We start from the raw sequence: 17,809 nt of genomic DNA, 5'->3' as shown, positions 1-17,809 counted from the left end.
AGTGAAGCAGCATAACTCACTGTTAACTCAAATTTTTATGCACAGATCCTTAAATACTGCAGAACACTAGATAAACGCAAAGATGAAGTGAATATTGAAGGTGAGGTGAATATACCACAAAACCAGCTCTTTCTCTGAGGTGTTTCTCAACTCTGAATGTTTCCTAGTACTGGTGTAAAGCAAAGCAGAAGCTTCAATCCCACTAACCCAAATGTTAGTTTCTACATCACTCAGAGGCAACCATTATGGCTTATCAAAGTTCTCAGTACAGGGATATTTCTAAAGCTTTAAGGGACATCAAAGACTTACAAATACAACATGCAACCTTTAATAAGAATATGGCAGATTCTTATTTTGGCTAACCTAAACACGTTCCTACCAGCTTAGAGGACACGTTCCTCCTATCACCAGTCATTATGGACATGAGGACTGGCTGAGTTCGAGAACTCAAAATTCTAGATTAGACAAAACAAGTGTGACCTGATATTCATCCTTTACCTATTCCCATAATACCCAAATACGTACTCATTTTGGGGTGGGCTCATTCCTGAAAAAGTCTCCACAATACAAGTGCTTTGTATTAAGCACTTTGCAAGTGCTTTAAGGAGCAATTGCAAGGAATTATGCTATATCTGGAAACTCAAAAGTGTAAGAATGTGTTAAGAAGAATATAAACATACTATTTAAAAAAAAAACACAGAAGAAACATCAGTACGCAAAGATATATGCACAGCCCCCCATACATACAAGCATTTAACATAATAACAAAGTCAAAAAAGTACATTATTTTCTTTTTCACAAGCTTGGTTGCAACCATCTATTAATGTAGTCCCTAATCTCTCTCTTCCCCGATATCTGAAATTTCTTTCAATTCTACTGCTAGGAAGAAAAACACAGTTTGAGTAGAGACAACTATGTAATTACAGACAGGGAAAGTTGCATGGTCCACCGACTACAAAACACTACAGAATTTACAGTAATAAGAGGTCAATGGTTTAACTATTCATTTATTTAAATGTATGCGACAGTTTTCACTTTTTTCTGGTCAAATCAACAGATTTTAATTGGAGCTTTCAAATGCAGCAGTCTATGAAAATGACAAAAATAGCACTAGAATCAAGCAAACACTGCCCTAAAGGCCTTTTAATTCTTGAAATCATGTTGCCTTCTTATTTGCTGTTGAGGAGTGTGTGTTTTAAATGCATTTCAGACCAGCTTAAACTCTAGCTTACTGAAAACTTCATCTTACGAACAAGACTCAAAAGTGGTCAGTGCACTCTCTAGAAGAGGAATGAAAAATATGGGAGAAGGGAAAAAAAAAACGTGAATTAGTAATTGCACCGTGATACATAACCCTGTGCTGTGCCAGGGCATGCCTGCGAAAGCCTTCTGTAGGATATCAGCTTCAGCGAGGGGAGAAAACGTCAGCACGGAGCTGACATGGAAAGTCAGAGAGCCAAGAAACCCTCGGGCGCTTCTCCCTGCGCTTGGAGCTTTACAGGCACCGCTGCCCTCATCTCCAGGGCTCGGGCACCACTAAAGCGGCCCGAATCAGCACCGCGGATAAAGCCTACAGATGGCACACGGGGTGGCTTCAGATAGACTCATTTTGACGGGTGACAAGGAAGGTTGCTCAACTCGTCACGTGGAATTAAGCACTTGGAGGCACAGCAGGCATCAGCTGCCTTCTCCGTACAGCTTTCGAGGAGCCCGTCCCTCCCAGCCGGTGCTTAACTCACCTCCCGGCATCGGGGCTGGTGTGACACCAGCCAGGGAGATGAACACAACATGAACGTGTGAGGTCACGAGAGGCCCACTGTGAGGTCGCCCATTGTGAGGTCGCCCATTGTGAGGTCGCCCATTGTGAGGTCGTCCACTGTGAGGTCACGAGAGGCCCATTGGGAGGTCGTCCATTGGGAGGTCGTTCACTGGGAGGTCACGAGAGGCCCATCGTGAGGTCCTCCATTGTGAGGTCACGAGAGGCCCATCGTGAGGTCCTCCATTGTGAGGTCACGAGAGGCCCATCGTGAGGTCATCCACTGTGAGGTCACGAGAGGCCCATTGTGAGGTCGTCCATGGTAAGGTCGCCCATTGTGAGGTCACGAGAGGCCCATTGTGAGGTCGTCCATTGTGAGGTCGTCCATTGTGAGGTCGTCCATTGTGAGGTCACGAGAGGCCCATTGTGAGGTCCTCCATTGTGAGGTCACGAGAGGTCCATTGGGAGGTCATCTATTGTGAGGTCGTCCATTGTGAGATCATCCACTGAGAGGTCACGAGAGGCCCGTTGTGAGGTCGTCCATTGTGAGGTCACAAGAGAGCCATTGTGAAGTCGTCCATTGTGAGGTCGCCCATTGTGAGGTCACGAGAGGCCCATTGTGAGGTCGTCCATTGTGAGGTCGTCCATTGTGAGGTCGTCCATTGTGAGGTCACGAGAGGCCCGTTGTGAGATCGTCCATTGTGAGGTCACGAGAGGTCCATTGGGAGGTCGTCTATTGTGAGGTCGCCCATTGTGAGATCGTCCACTGTGAGGTCACGAGAGGCCCGTTGTGAGGTCGTCCATTGTGAGGTCACAAGAGAGCCATTGTGAGGTCGTCCATTGTGAAGTCGTCCATTGTGAGGTCACGAGAGGCCCATTGTGAGGTCGCCCATTGTGACGTCACGAGAGGCCCATTGTGAGGTCGTCCATTTTGAGGTCGTCCATTGTGAGGTCACGAGAGGCCCGTTGTGAGGTCGTCCATTGTGAGGTCACGAGAGGCCCATTGTGAGGTCGCCCATTGTGAGGTCGCCCATTGTGACGTCACGAGAGGCCCATTGTGAGGTCGTCCATTTTGAGGTTGTCCATTGTGAGGTCACGAGAGGCCCGTTGTGAGGTCGTCCATTGTGAGGTCACGAGAGGCCCATTGTGAGGTCGCCCATTGTGAGGTCACGAGACGCCCACTGTGAGGTCGTTCACTGCGAAGTCGTCCATTGTGAGGTCACGAGACGCCCACTGTGAGGTCGTTCACTGCGAGGTCGTCCATTGTGAGGTCACGAGAGACCCATTGTGAGGTCCTTCACTGTGAGGTCGTCCATTGTGAGGTCACGAGAGGCCCATTGTGAGGTCGTTCATTGTGAGGTCGCCCATTGGGAGGTCGCCCTTTTGTGAGGTCATCCATTGTGAGGTCGTCCATTGTGAGGTCACGAGAGGCCCGTTGGGGTGTCGTCCATTGTGAGGTCGTCCATTGTGAGGTCACGAGAGGCCCATTGTGAGGTCGCCCATTGTGAGGTCGCCCATTGTGAGGTCGCCCATTGTGAGGTCACGAGAGGCCCATTGTGAGGTCATCCATTGTGAGGTCATCCATTGTGAGGTCACAAGAGAGCCATTGTGAGGTCGTCCATTGTGAAGTCATCCATTGTGAGGTCACGAGAGGCCCATTGTGAGGTCGCCCATTGTGAGGTCACGAGAAGCCCATTGTGAGGTCCTCCATTGTGAGGTCGCCCATTGTGAGGTCACGAGAGGCCCATTGTGAGGTCGTCCATTGTGAGGTCACGAGAGGCCCATTGTGAGGTCACCCATTGTGTGGTCGCCCATTGTGAGGTCACGAGAGGCCCGTTGTGAGGTCATCCATTGTGAGGTTGTCCACTGTGAGGTCACAAGAGGCCCATTGTGAGGTCGCCCATTGTGAGGTCGCCCACTGTGAGGTCACGAGAGGCCCATTGTGAGGTTGTTCACTGTGAGGTGGTCCATTGGGAGGTCACGAGAGGCCCATTGGGAGGTCGTTCACTGTGAGGTCGTCCATTGTAAGGTCGCGAGAGGCCCATTGGGAGGTCGCCCATTGGGAGGTTGCCCATTGGGAGGTCATGAGAGGCCCATTGGGAGGTCATCCATTGGGAGGTCGACCTCACAATGGGCCTCACGAACACGGCATGAACGGGACGAACACGGCATGAACCGGACGAACACAGGCTGGAGGGCAACCCCTGCCCTCGGACAGCCCCCCTCCTCCCTGATTTGCCTGGGGCCCTAGGTACTGAGCTAGAAAACAAACTTAGAAACCTAAGGAAAACAATATACATATATCCAAGGCAAAAAAAAAAAAAAAACCCTCCACTAACATTAACTTCTTTCAATCAGCTCTGAATTTGCCCCTGTTTTTGACTTCTCTGACTCCCAGTCACCTTTTACCACTTTTTTAATGGAGTTTTCCCATCCCTCCCTCTCCATCAGTCCCTTTGATGGAGATGGATGTAAAACAAACTCTCACCAGGGCACTGGCCAATAATTTGGTAATACGACTGCAGAATGAAACACTGAAGGCTACTTCTCAAGCAGGGTGTATCACTTATGCCAGCTTTGGTATATGTTGACGCTACAGGATGCCGGTAGCATCGGCACCTGGGAGGCTGTAGAACTTGAACTGTAGCTCTGCGCAGTTGCATACTGGCCCCTGTACGTATGTGCATTCATTACAGGTATAGCTAGTGCTGTAAAATGGAGCCTCAAATTGTCCTTTTCCTTCACCCTTATTTTTTTACGAATGTGAAAGTTTACAAGCTAATGCATTTTGTCCTGACCGAATCTCCTGTCTGTTTACTAACAAACTTTCTGCCATGCAGATATAAACTCAAGCTTTTCCTCACTGCTCACGGCCATGTTAAGAGAGAGCAGACATTAGAATAAGGCACAAATCTCAAAATCTTGATTTGAGGTGAAGCTTAAAAAAAGAAAACTATGCACTTCGTAACGTATATACCCATAATTCATGATGTACACAGACTGCTAAGACTGTCAGAAAGAACATTGGAAAATGTATTCCTATATCCACTGGCTGGCCAGATTTTTTCTGAGACAAAAGCTGAATGTCTTGTTCAGCTAAACTGCAAACTCCACCAACTTCTTCCATGTCTTACTACCAAAGTGAAACAAAACACAATTTTGGTGCATTCTGAGTTCTTTCAGTTTTGTTTTGTTTTTAAACACAGCAAATAACCTTCTCTACAACACCGATAAGTCTCACAAGGCAAAAATCTTAGTATCATTGGCTGTGTTTTGTTTCAAAGCAGCAGTGAAATTCTGAAGCAAAATCTCCAACAATTCCTTCTGAGCCTCTGCACAGTGATTTGGACATGTCCAAACTGGATTTGTTTCACAGGAGACCAGAGCAGTGGCTGTTCTCCAGGCTAACACTGAATACGCTCCAACCTCTTGGTGGGAACTCAGAGATTCAAACCAATGATCAGTCTTTCCAAAGTTTGATGGAGGGATTTAAATTTAGTTTGAGGCAAAAATACAAAATGCACATAATGTAGATATAATGGCTTCGGTACCAACTCCTTCTATTTCCTCATCTGGTCCTATTGCTCCAAGCTATTTACTAATGTAAACACAGACATCATCGGCCCCTGAAGAAAACAGCAGATTAAAAAAAAAATAGTTTTTTAGATTCCACAGTGATTAATGTGATGAAGGATCTTTTTTTCTGATAATTTAGATGTGCATGCAGCACACCAAAAAACATTTAATGCTTTGAATCACTGCATAACACTGAACGGTTTCCCATCACGCCAGCTTTAAAATAACAAGCAGGCCCAACTGAACTCAGAATTTATTATTTCAAAACATGTGGTTGCTTCTCATCCTCAAATCGCTAATGCATGTGTAAGCACATAAGGCGCCGTTACCGTCACATTTACTGAATCAAAAGCTAAAAGTACTGAACTATGTCAAAACGAACCACCCGAGCACAGCGATGTGGCTCATGAGATTAACAGCCTCCCTCCTAATGGGAAACATCTTCGAGGACAGGGCTGCATTTACCTTACAATAATATCTGAAGGCACAGGCTATGCTCCACATTTTAAATTATTATAAAAACTTCAACTCTCTCCCTATTTATACTGCCAAAGGCAATTCCCCCTTCCTCTGTGCTATTCCTGCCCTTCCTGCTCCACCTGTTCTTCCTTTCAGCATCCTCGGGAAGAGCGGAGCTACTGCCCCTCACTAAGGGACCATCTCCCAGATGCAGAGCCAGACAAAGCACTCCTGGGCTGAGCAGCATTTTCCGTTCCTCACTTTTTCTTTTTAAGGAAAATACATGCACAGTATTGAAGAGTCAAAAGACTCACAGAGTCTAAACCCAGCAGCAAACTTGCGCAATGGGAAGGTTGCAGCTTTCTTTGAACCAAAGAGGAACGTCAGGATTATCTCCCAGAAACCAGCCTAGATGGATCTCTAATCATAATCCCACGCACTGTACTGTTCTGGAGCAAACATGATATATTTTTGCATGTGTGTGTGAAAATGAATAACCTGTAAATACCTTCTGGCAGTGGCAAACCAATGTCAATCCATCAGTAGGTTATCCAACAGCTTTACAAAAGGTGGTCCTAATATCTTTTAATGAAGGAAAAGCCTTCATGTTAGTTTAGTCACGGATAAGGTCTATTTTCTTTAGAATCATCAAGACACGCATTAATGTATCATTAAAGTGCCTCATGTCTAAGTAAAGTTTAATGACCCATCAAAGCAACAAGTCTGCTGGGCATCTCTGAAAGGACCTGGGTGGAAGGGGAACAAAAATCAACACTCAGAGCAACTCCTCTCTCCTCCACACTTAAGGTACTGGAACAGTGTGCTCAGTTTATCATTCCATTGCTTAGGGAGCCTCCATTTTAAAATTTTAGTTCTTTACTCAGTTATCAGTCCTATTATTGAGACGCAACTTTTTTCTTTTTCGCATAATTGAAGATATTAGCATTAGCAGAGAGGTGTAAGAAACTGTACTGCAGTCGTGCCTTTTACAATCCAAAAAGTAATACTAACCTATAGGATCCCTATTCTTCTTAGTTGTAATCTCCTTCTATTCTGAGAAGGCACAGAAATGCCAGCCAGGAGCTGAAGAAATCCATGAGTTTCAGCCACATGATTTAGGCAGTGAACTCATGCTTTTAAGTAGCAGAGATTAAAAACCATGACTATTTGAAGGGAGAGAGATATATTTGTAAAATGCTCCAAAATTTATACTTATGTACAAAAATGGTTAAAATGATGCTGTTTATGCAACACGTCAAGTTAAGATTTGAAAATTTAAATAAGCACTTATATAATTAATATTTTAAAGCATTTAACTTTGACCCAAGTTTTAAAACATAAAGCAAAATTCAGTGTTATTGGAAAAAAATGAATTCATAGGAGTTTTGTTATTGCTTTTACAGTACGAAGAATAAAACAGACATAAAACTAGCAAAACCTTTTACCTGCAGCTGAGCTCCAATATATATACATATGGCTAAAACTGCAAACGAAGCTAAACGGTTGCTTTTAGGCTGAGTCCCTAGGGAAGCTCTGTCCAGGTCTGAAACCTAATTCCTGCTTTTACATGACCGCTCCTGCTCTATACCACTTATCAGACATGTTTCTTCAGTAAGGTGAAAAAACCCTCCTTGCCTTGCAGTTGCATGTGTACAACTGTGAAAACACAATTTTCTGATTTTAAGAGATACACACAAGACTGGAACAATTTTTTAAGTTTGATATACAAAATGACATTTTTAGTATATTTCCCCATGTATACTTCATAGAAAGCCAAATGCTAACCCAGTTAGCAATGGCATATCTAACCAAATAAATTAATCAAATGCATCACCCTTAAAGAAAGTTAATGAGAGTTGTTTGCAACCAGTAATACATGTTATAGTTTTCTTCAGAGATAACAGTGCTATGTCTGGATTTTATCCTAATCAGCTGACATGAAGGTTAATCAACTTCTCATTTTGTTTCTTTTGTTTTTTAAACAAATCACAGTGTTAGCCTTCCCTCAACTGGAAAGTTAAAAGCACTTGCTCCATAAAAAGTTTATTTTGTCTGGTGAAAATGTATACAGGAGACTGCCAGCATTCCCCAATGATCTTCCACAGATACAACCTGCTAAGTTTGCAAGAGGAGAGTAGACAAAAAAGCAAAAGATTTAAAATAATAATAATTTGCAAATTTCATCTGACAAACCATCAGAATTGTTTCACCGAATTACAAACTCAGAAATTCTCGCTCACACATGAAAGAAAAACACCATATAAAGTGGCAACCACAAGAAACACTGAAGAGGGAAAGCACCAACAGATGCAGTTGCTCTTAAAAAAGGACCGGCGTGCTCTTCACGGCAACTCAAGCACACATTTTCAAGAGGCCTACGTGGATTCCTCTGGCTCTGCCACCACGCTTAAAGATCCGTTTTGACGAGGCTAGAGGGCATTCCTGAACGTGAGTCAGGCACAGAGAGCACTTCAAGGAGAGTCCTGCTAGCAGCACTCTGTAGGATATTTGAAAGGAGAAAGACTAGAGACTATAAATCAAAAGCATTCCCAGATTACAGAGCTGGCATGCGCACACTCACTCAGATGGCTGCTGACTGAAGGAAAGCAAAAATACCCTCTCACCTTCCTCAGATTATATCAAATGGAGAAGACCACAGTGTCATGTAGCTGGCATGTGCCTATTTCCAGAAGCTGATTTTAAAAATCCCTTTTGGAATACTCCTAAGGTGAGCAGCAGGGATAGAAGCATCAGTGTATGCCAAAACACTTGTTATTCTAGGAGTTAAAAATGAAAGCAAAGACAATGACTGTCAAAACTGCTAGAAGCCTGATTTGCTGTCCTATAGGATGCCAAAAATTTTAAAATGGACAAAAAGAGGGTAAACTAGTGACAGAGAGTTCAAGGTAAACCACAAAGTGCTAAGAACCCCAACCAAACCATTCCCTACTCCATCCTGCCTAAGTGTGCTAAACCAAAGAATAAAAGAGCAGCCTAGGAAATTTATTGGAATTTTTGCGGCTTGTGTCCAGTAGCTGGTGAAGTGAAAAACCGGGCATTCTTAGCAAGAACTCCTCTTCCCCACACGCTTCGGTAAGGAAAGAAGCAGTGTCACTATCGTAGCAGAAGAGGACTCCACTCAGAAAAAGACTGCCCTCAGCATCTCGAGAGATCGTAAGTGAAACTATTAATTCTATATCTTCCTAGGGAAAGCAGCACGGACACCAGCTATTTATCTGGTATACATGACTACAAAATTTATCTGAAGCTATAAGATTCCCTGCTGTTTTATTGTCCTTAAATTTAGAATCTTTCCACGTTCCCATGAATTTCAGTAAATTCATTTGGTGACAGAATCCAAGCAAAACAACTGATGTTTGAAACAAAGCTCTCATATCCTGCTTCTCGTACACACAATATTCTTTTAAATTTCCAAGTACATATAGTTAATTCTAATTCCATTTAACTATTTGTATAAAAAAAATTCCTAGAGAGATCCACAGCTAAAATTCTCATTTCTTGTCATGAAAGCTCTATGTACTCTCTGAACAGCATTTGACATCAAATATGAACACAATGTTGAGTGAGACCGGAATAAACTGTTTCTGGAAATATTTATCTGAGGAACAAAAAAGAAGATGGTTTCAATTCCCTAGTCCATTGCCTGCTAACAGCATTTCCTTCAGTTCTTGAAATTACTGGACATGTGGACAAAACCCAATCTCTACAGTCAACATCTACGGGTCAGAGACCTCAATATTATCATCATTCCAAAATGATTTGAATATCTTTTTAATGGGATAGCTTGCTGTGTCAGGCAAATGGCTGGACACCATTAGTCTAATTCTATAAATTCATGTGCAGCCTATTTCTTAAGCTCCTGCTTTAAATGAAATGTGCTATACGCAGGGTTCCACGCTGACTCAATCACTGAAGGTCTAGCCCAGCATATAAATGATTCCCTTTTTAACTTCCTTACCTCCAGATGCTCTAAAATATAGGGAGGGTTTGTCATGCCAAGCCTCAGCATAGCTCCCTCAGGGATAGCTTCAACCAGCTTCCACAGCAGCGTCGGGAGGTCGGTGCCAATGTCTCTGCCATAAGCCCCTGTGTCTTCACTGGTCAGCCATATCTCACAAACACCCTCTGTGAATGAGAGAGAGAGATAATTAACAAATCTGTTTTAGAGCTGTTTATTTTATCATACAGCTGCTCACTCTCTTTAATGCAGTATTTCACAAGGCTATTATGCAGCCAGACCGGGTATTCAATTGCAAGGGGGAGGAATGAAGGGGGAGGCCTATCCCAAGGGTAGCAGTGGGTTATTAAGTTCATTTTACGAGCACAAGAGTGCTACAACAATGCTGTAAATTATCATTGCTGTGGAGTGATTAACATTCACAGCCAATGACTAACTCTGTGCTCCCTCTATGGCAAGTCAGTCAAGTCTGGTGCTCCGCTCTATTTTTTAAACCTAATTCATTAAACACTGCAAGCAACATTACCCAAGCAAAGCGTTTGCATTAGTGGTCATTACTAGCAGTTAACTTATTAACCGGTAAGCTTCCAATAAGGAAAAAAGAGTTCTAAAGCATAGTGATTAACATTCCTTCTGGAAAAACTATTAAAAACGGGCGTTCTTTAACAATACAACTAGCAATGCGGTATTAAGGCTGTATTGAAAAGGTGAGTGACAACTGCATAACTAAGTGATAGTGTCGGAAACCCTGTTTCCTGGTAGTTAATACTTCATTTTTCCATCAATCAGGCCTGAGGAAATAGCCTACTTGATTTGCAGTGTAAAGTGTATTGACCTTGAACACTGCAATCTGGCAACAACGTCCTCCTGCTGCAAGCGGGGGAAGATCGCACCACCCTTTCGTAGGAGCCAAGAGCAACGCGGTGCTACGCGCCCGCTCCCAGCAGCCTGTCCAGCTTCCATCCTGTCTACAACGCAATCCACCTCCTCCCGCTTCCACTCTGAAGCGGGAAAGAAGGCATTGGAAACTGGAAAGCTGGGAGGTAGACCCCTGTGACTACCGGCTACATAAGACACCATCAACTCAGCCAAGAGCTAAATTTCTACTACAGATGATGAATCAATACAACATCCAGCCACAAGAAAGTGCACATCTGAAAGCATGCTTCAGACCAGCAGAGAAGGAGGTATCACAAAACATAAATGTTTAGACGTGTATGAGATTAGGAAAACGCAAACTACATTAAATCACATGAAGTGATAAAACTAGAGAAACAAAAGCAATGGGAACTCAGGACTGCTGCTCTTAAACTTGCACTGTAACAACGAAGGAGGAGAACAGATCATGTGGAATGTCAAAACCAATTCTATTTGTTTGGAAAGGTTTTCAAGTTTTTTTCAAGATCATACTATTTAGAATTAAATGCTTTAAAATTAAAAGCGAACCAAAAAGTGTCTTACTACTTAAGTTTTGCTTCAAGAATAGTTTAGCGAGTTGTATATTGTGTTTTCATAAAAGGACCCAGGGAAAGCATTCTTGAAACAGTGCTCTTCTTTGGTTACCAAACTTCCAGCCAGGGCTTTGCAATCTCCTTCAAACAGGGCTCCCTGCCACTAGACCAGGTGTGGGGAATTTACTTGCAGCCTATACCCCCACTTTCGCCTCCACAGCATTTGCTAATGTCTTTAGAAACGCATCCCATGGCAGGGGCAGGCAGTAGGATGCTATAAAACTTATTCTGAAGTTTGCTGCCCGTCTTATGTTTCCTGAGATATGAAAAAAAATGAATCACATGATAGCTGCATTCTAAAAGAAAAACATAAAGGATATAACTAATGGCTCACGCGCTGGTTTTTTGCCATTTTCAGTAGTAATCAAAACGCTGCGCAATTAATTTACTTACTGTCTTTCAACAGAAACAGAGTAATTCTCCTTTATTTTTTTCCTTTTTTTCTTTTTGGTCTGAATGGTTCCAGGTTTTTTTTCCTGCATGGAAATGGCTCGGGGAACACTGCTTCACAGTTACCAGAAGAACGTGAAGGGGAAAAAAATAAATAAATCACTGCCTAGGAATGGAAATAATATTCCAGTGGAAAACAACAGCGAGCTTTTAAAGCTGCCTAGGTGGAGACCATTAGCCCCCTGGTGGGCTGAAACTTCAAATTAAATCACATGAAGAGGAAGCAGCTGTAACAGCAAATCAGCAACAACAGGAATAACTGTCTCATCTGCTCTCCGATCAGGGTGTTGAACAACAAGCAACGGGAATACTCCAAGCGGAGGGAGGCAAGGACTCATAAGAGAGGGAGGGAAACAAAAAATCAGAGCTTTAGGAGAACGTTCACTTCCCGGTTTCGGGCTGACAAAATGGGCCCTCGGATCCTCAAGGCTGTTACAAGCGCTCCCTCTTGGTCAACAGGGTAAACCAAGCAAGTGCTCATCCCTGCTGCTGCAGGCCTGGCAGCAATTCAAACGCACACTGTGGTTGGGTTTTTCTAGCTCTCTGCACTCTGAATGTAGGAGTCTTTACTTAACCTCAGTAAGAGCAGAAAACAACACGTCTGCAACAGTCGTCTTACTAGAGCCAACCAAGCAAAGTCAGAAATGCCATCACTTCGTACACACAGTTCTTACACTTCCCTTTTTTTCCTCGATTCTGCCCACCCAAACTCTTACCCTAGGCGGCATGTTATTTAAATCCACGGTCTAATCAGATACAGCAACTCTTTCATCTCTTTTGCAGGGAACGCTCCTCTCCAGATCACTCCGCACACGCTGTTACTGGATAATTTTGATTCCAGTAGATTTCCTAACCAAAAAAATCACCCAAACTGCCAAGTTTGCCTGTGCAAACTCATTGCATGTGTTTCAGGACCAAGCTCCATTAGCTGTAAATGGCAGCAAGTACAAATGAGCCTTTGGCCACAGCGCTGCTATCACCACCCCACACACAGTAACCTCAACAGCCGGGCCCTGCTCTCTGCTCCAGCGTCACTGGAGATGACTGAGAACGGAAAATGTTGGAAAGAAAAAGGTTCCAAGCAAACGGAAGAGGTTTTGTACCCAGCAAAACATCTCATTATAAAGAATACTCATTGCCAATGATCTGATATGGGTTTCTTTTCTCATTATAAAGAATACTCATTGCCAATGATCTGATATGGGTTTCTCTTCTCTTCAACAGTCTAAACAACCCTTGTCACAAAAGAAGAAATTCTCCAGCTGCCACTTTTACGAGATATGGACAGTTCTGTTTTAGAGCCACTCAAGATGATTAATTTCTTTAATGAAGGTCTTCTAGAGCTTAATATTTTGCTTCATTTCATGACACTGTTGCAAACACAGATCTTATTAATTATGAAGGGGAATCCACTCCAGTTCTCTAATTCCACCTGAAGCTGCTAAAATATCAGTCAACTAGTTCTGCTGAAACTCCTCTTTTTCATCAGCTTCCTCTACTTTGTGCAAACGACATTCAATTGAATTTAACTGGATATCTTTATTAAAGTAAAGCAGAACAACAAAATCCAGTGAGGCTGACATGGAAATAACTATTAAAATGAGAAATTTTAGGGAAAAAAGAGATTTTTGAAAAAATATCAAAAAGTCCAGTAAACCCCGATTTTTTCTTCCTTTCCCTGCTTTTTTTCTCTTATCTGAAAGACTTTCACATGTGAACCGCAGGGGTTTCTCCCACGGTGCAGTTCCCTGCAGGCGCCGCAGCGGGAGACTCCCAATTCCGACCTTCCCAGTAGCCCACGTACACTCGGCAGGAACTGCCCGACTCCCTGCCAGGCCTTCTCCAGCAGCGAATCCTTACGGGAGCCTGCAGTGCTGCACGGAGCACAGAAATTCCTCTCCCACTGTCCTTGCTGGAAGACCCTCTGCACAGGGGCCGTCTGACGTAGGTGTTGGCTAAAACCTGCCTGCAGACTCAAGGGCAATCAACCTGCTGCTGGTCCTCACCACACCTCTAGAATCACAAAGATTTAAAGCCTAAAATAAGGAAAAAGGAGGGGAAAAAAATCACTTCAAATCTGCTCATTTTTCAGCATGAGCTTGCCCAAAATAAACTCCTTCAAGCACCAGGGTTCCTCATTAGTTACACAGCAGAAATTTTAAAAGGAAAAGGACTGGCTACATATATGGCATGCTAGAGTGCTTTGCACCTTAATTCAGAAACCATGAAGATATCTGAAATATCTATTGCCATATCAACCTGAAGGTAACGCTAGTTTTAACACAAACTGAGGTCTGGAGGAACAGATTTCCTCCTGCACTTGCAGACTACTCTGTACACACCGGTTTCCTGTGCAGTCCAGGCCTCTTCTCAGTCAGTCAGTTCTACCACACGGATCGCTTCTGAAAGATCCCATTGCTGGGAAATCCTAAAAGATGAGGTCAAACCGGGAGTAACCACTGGTGCCAACTGGTCTAGAAGGGTTCGTTTCTTTAAGATCACCAATAAATTCATAGTTGACATGGACAAGAGGGAGCTTTACAGGAGAGAAGGTAGTTACACACACACACACACACACACACAGACACAAATCCTGTCCAAATACACAATGTCTAGTGCTCAAAAAGGATGAGAAACTGCAGAATATCCTACAAGCAGATGACAAAAGGAGGAGACTGAAGCAAAAACTCCAGTTTGGGTACAAACCTGGTGAAATAGCCCAGCTGTTGAGCTGCGACCCAGTGCATCAATATTTTTGCCATACTTAGGAAAGTGTGCATCAGCTTAGGATTCAGTGATATCTCATATCTAGGCCAATACAGTACTAGTGGTCTGCTCATGAGCCATCACCCTCAACTAGTCTCATTTTATTTTGGGGAGTCAAAGCTCTAGGAAAATACCTCATAGCCTAACTTTCTACAGATCCTTGTTACGGCCAGCCATATTTCCTCTTTTCAGAGATGACTGTTTTTCACCCTTGTGGGCGCTGTTAAACAAGGGGAAGACAATTGTCCACTCCTGTTTTCCTAATGCTTACCATGTAGAGCAGAACAAGATCTGGATGGATGGTGCCATGAAAACTGGTTGATCTATTGGAAATGCAATGGTTACATCCCTGAAATTCCTGTTAAAGATTAAGCCTAACAGAACAAAAAACAACTGGCTTATCCCTCACCCCACAACACAGAAGTGAGCAATGGCTAATTGAATGGCCAGGAAAGTCCGTTCAGTGTTAACATATTTGAAACAAGCATGAGAAAATATTTCTCTGAAATTTTATTCTTAGACTCTTAATCAACAGTTTACTAATATCTCTTTAATAACATGAATTTCTTGGAAGAGTTAGCTAGTATTATATACAGTCCTACTATAGACTTTATATACTTTATATAAAAGCCTAAACAAATTCCTTTTCATTTAGTCATCAGGGAAGCCAGAAAATAGACATTTCTATACGTACGGCTTTTTCTTTCTAAGGCAGAACAAATCTTCACACGATGGACCACCACCCTTTAAGCCACACAGTCCGGCTAATCAAAGAATCCCCCTTCCCTCATCCATGCCTTATCTATCTGCAAAAACACGATAGGAGGCTACATTGCAGGCCTTGCTAAATGCAAGGTGAAAGAAAATGACCAACCAAACAGAAAAACACAACAACAACAAAGACAGCTTCCCTCTCATCCGCACGGCCAGACATGTCGTCACCGAAGGCAGTCGCGTTGCTCAGGCACAATTTGCCCCCGGTAAATCGATGCTGTTCCCAATCACCTTCTTGTCCTTAACGTGCCCTAAAGCGGCACATTGATTTTGTGCCATATTCCTCTCAGGTCAAGCTGACTGGCTTGTCATTCCCTCGGTCCTCCTCCTTGCCTTTCCTGAAGGGCGGCATGACATTCCCCTTTCCCTTGGCATCAGGAACGGATAACCCCACACCTTTGCAGATCAGAGAGAACAGCCTCAAAACGACACCAACCGGCTATTGCCGAGCACTTGGATCAGCCCCACTGCAGGATAATTTCCATCACCTCTGCATGCCTGCTGCAATTACAAAAACCGCAGTCTGGTTTCACTAGTGAGGCCTTCAAAGCCGCTGTGGTTTCTGCCACCCACAGAATGACACACACGTTAGAGAATTTAGGAAATGAAAACATTAACTTTTATAATGCATGAATTTTTTAAAACAACTGTTTTGGGAAAGCACTACTAAAGTGAAACTCTATAGCACAGTAGAGAAAGAACCCAATCATTCATCCTGCTACACATAGACACCATTTCTCTACGTAGTCTGATATCTTGCAAGGATATATTCTACCAAACTTATTAACAGAATTCAAGAAATTATTTACTTTTTCCTTGCCAAGATATTTATGTAAATGTTTAAGTTCTAACTAGAAATTACATATTTGTATGCTTGCTATACATTAATATATATTCATGGTATGAAGTTATCAAGCAACTTGAAGACGTAACTCAAATTCGATTTAAGAATCATTTACCACACACGTGACCTAGGTACTTAAAACAACATTTTGATTCTATCTTCTGGCAAAGAAGTTTGGATAATATTGTAAAGTTCCTCCAGGTGGCAAGAGCTAATTTTGTGAAACCACAGTAGTATATAAGTACAACACAACACCTTAAGGATTTCAGATATTAGACTTGAGGATTACATTTTGTCTGTAAATACTAATATTTCATTAAGTCTGCACTCCTCAATCGACCTCTATCCTAAGTGCTACTTATGATAAAGTATTCAAAATAAATAAAAAACTATCTCATTTAAATGAAAAATTTTAAACAGACAAAGGAGAGAGATATAAGCTGTAAGCATATTTGTATTTTCTGACAAGAGGTGTCATATTTTTAATTTCATTTAGATGCTTTTTCTTATCCTAATATTCCATTTTTATGTTGGTATGTCTTTTTTTTTATTAATTTATTTCTGCTATATTTTACAACAGTGTTTCTGTCATGAAAGACAACTGATAAGTTCGGAGGGTTTCTGTAACCCCCAGTTTTATCTGAATTACCACCTGCACCTGAAGTTGCATGTTTATTTAGGGAAGTCTGAAATCTGCTTATGACAATGGATATATAATAAATTCTCACTTGGGGTTTCATTTTGATTAAATTTGCATACCAGTGATCATTCTTGCCCAATTAAAGACAGCAAGGTAACAAATTCCACATCTTTGGTGAGTTGAGAAATGCCCATTAAAAAACAGAAAAATTAACCACAGCTTAGATGCCTTTAACTCTTCTAGCAATTGTTTTTTCAAAAGTATAAAGTCTAACCAAAGTCAGAGTTAAGTCATCTTTCCTGAAAGATATTGCAATTAAAATGCATTAATATCTTAAAAACTTCATGCTTCATAAATTTCTTCAATGCATTTAGACTTGCTGTATAACTTTATGTAACTTACAAAGCTAAATCACAGCTGGACTGAAGTAAAAAATACCAAACATTAAGCATGATCTGTAACAACTTTTCTTAATCAGTTTAAATTCATAAGAACTCTGATTTTTCTGAAAAGTTTTTTTTTTTAAAAAAAAGCCATTCACCAAAAAGAACTTAGTCCCTGCTTCCACATACAACAAAATCATATCGACACACATCTACCACCACTTTTTGCATTAATTTTTAGCTTTATTGTGTGGATTTTAGCAAAACAGCTACATATTGCAATTAAGAGGTTTGGCCTAGCTGCCTATTTAATTCTTAATATCAACCTGTCCAAATTTAACAGTAAGGATATTCTATCACCTCTTTCTATTTAGACAGATGTGCAGTCTGATAAAAGAATCTAATAGCCATCTGCCTAATGGTACCTTCCTCTTTTATCTTCTGTGGTTGCAGAAATGCAAGTTAAAAAGAGAGAAATTTATTCAGCTTTTGCTTTCTAAAATTCATACATCTGAAAGATGAAGCTGCTGAGAACAAGTTCACTGACCCTGCCAGTTTATTTAAACTCATCACATTTGGAACAGCCACAATTTTCTTGTCGAAGTATTAGAGATAGAAGAGGGTACCAAGAGTCTGAGGACTCATATTTAAAAGCACAGCTCCTTTGCAAA

The 17,809-nt window shown here is 42.1% G+C and overlaps 1 protein-coding gene across 2 annotated transcripts in view; it reads right to left on the bottom strand.

Moving 5' to 3' along the window:
* CDKAL1 (CDKAL1 threonylcarbamoyladenosine tRNA methylthiotransferase) overlaps nt 1-17,809 on the bottom strand; it is a 362,497-nt gene that overhangs the window by 130,133 nt on the left and 214,555 nt on the right. For both annotated transcript variants that reach the window (XM_088533392.1, XM_088533393.1), the window contains one exon: nt 9,771-9,937. In XM_088533392.1, the coding sequence (XP_088389518.1) occupies nt 9,771-9,937 (167 nt within the window). The remainder of the gene's footprint in view (nt 1-9,770; nt 9,938-17,809) is intronic.

The sequence above is a fragment of the Tinamus guttatus genome, unplaced genomic scaffold (genome assembly GCF_059628265.1).
Source record: "Tinamus guttatus ecotype Peru unplaced genomic scaffold, ASM5962826v1 Tinamus_guttatus_pri_ptg000497l, whole genome shotgun sequence".
Taxonomy (NCBI): domain Eukaryota; kingdom Metazoa; phylum Chordata; class Aves; order Tinamiformes; family Tinamidae; genus Tinamus; species Tinamus guttatus.
This window is presented reverse-complemented; position numbering and strand designations above follow the sequence as displayed.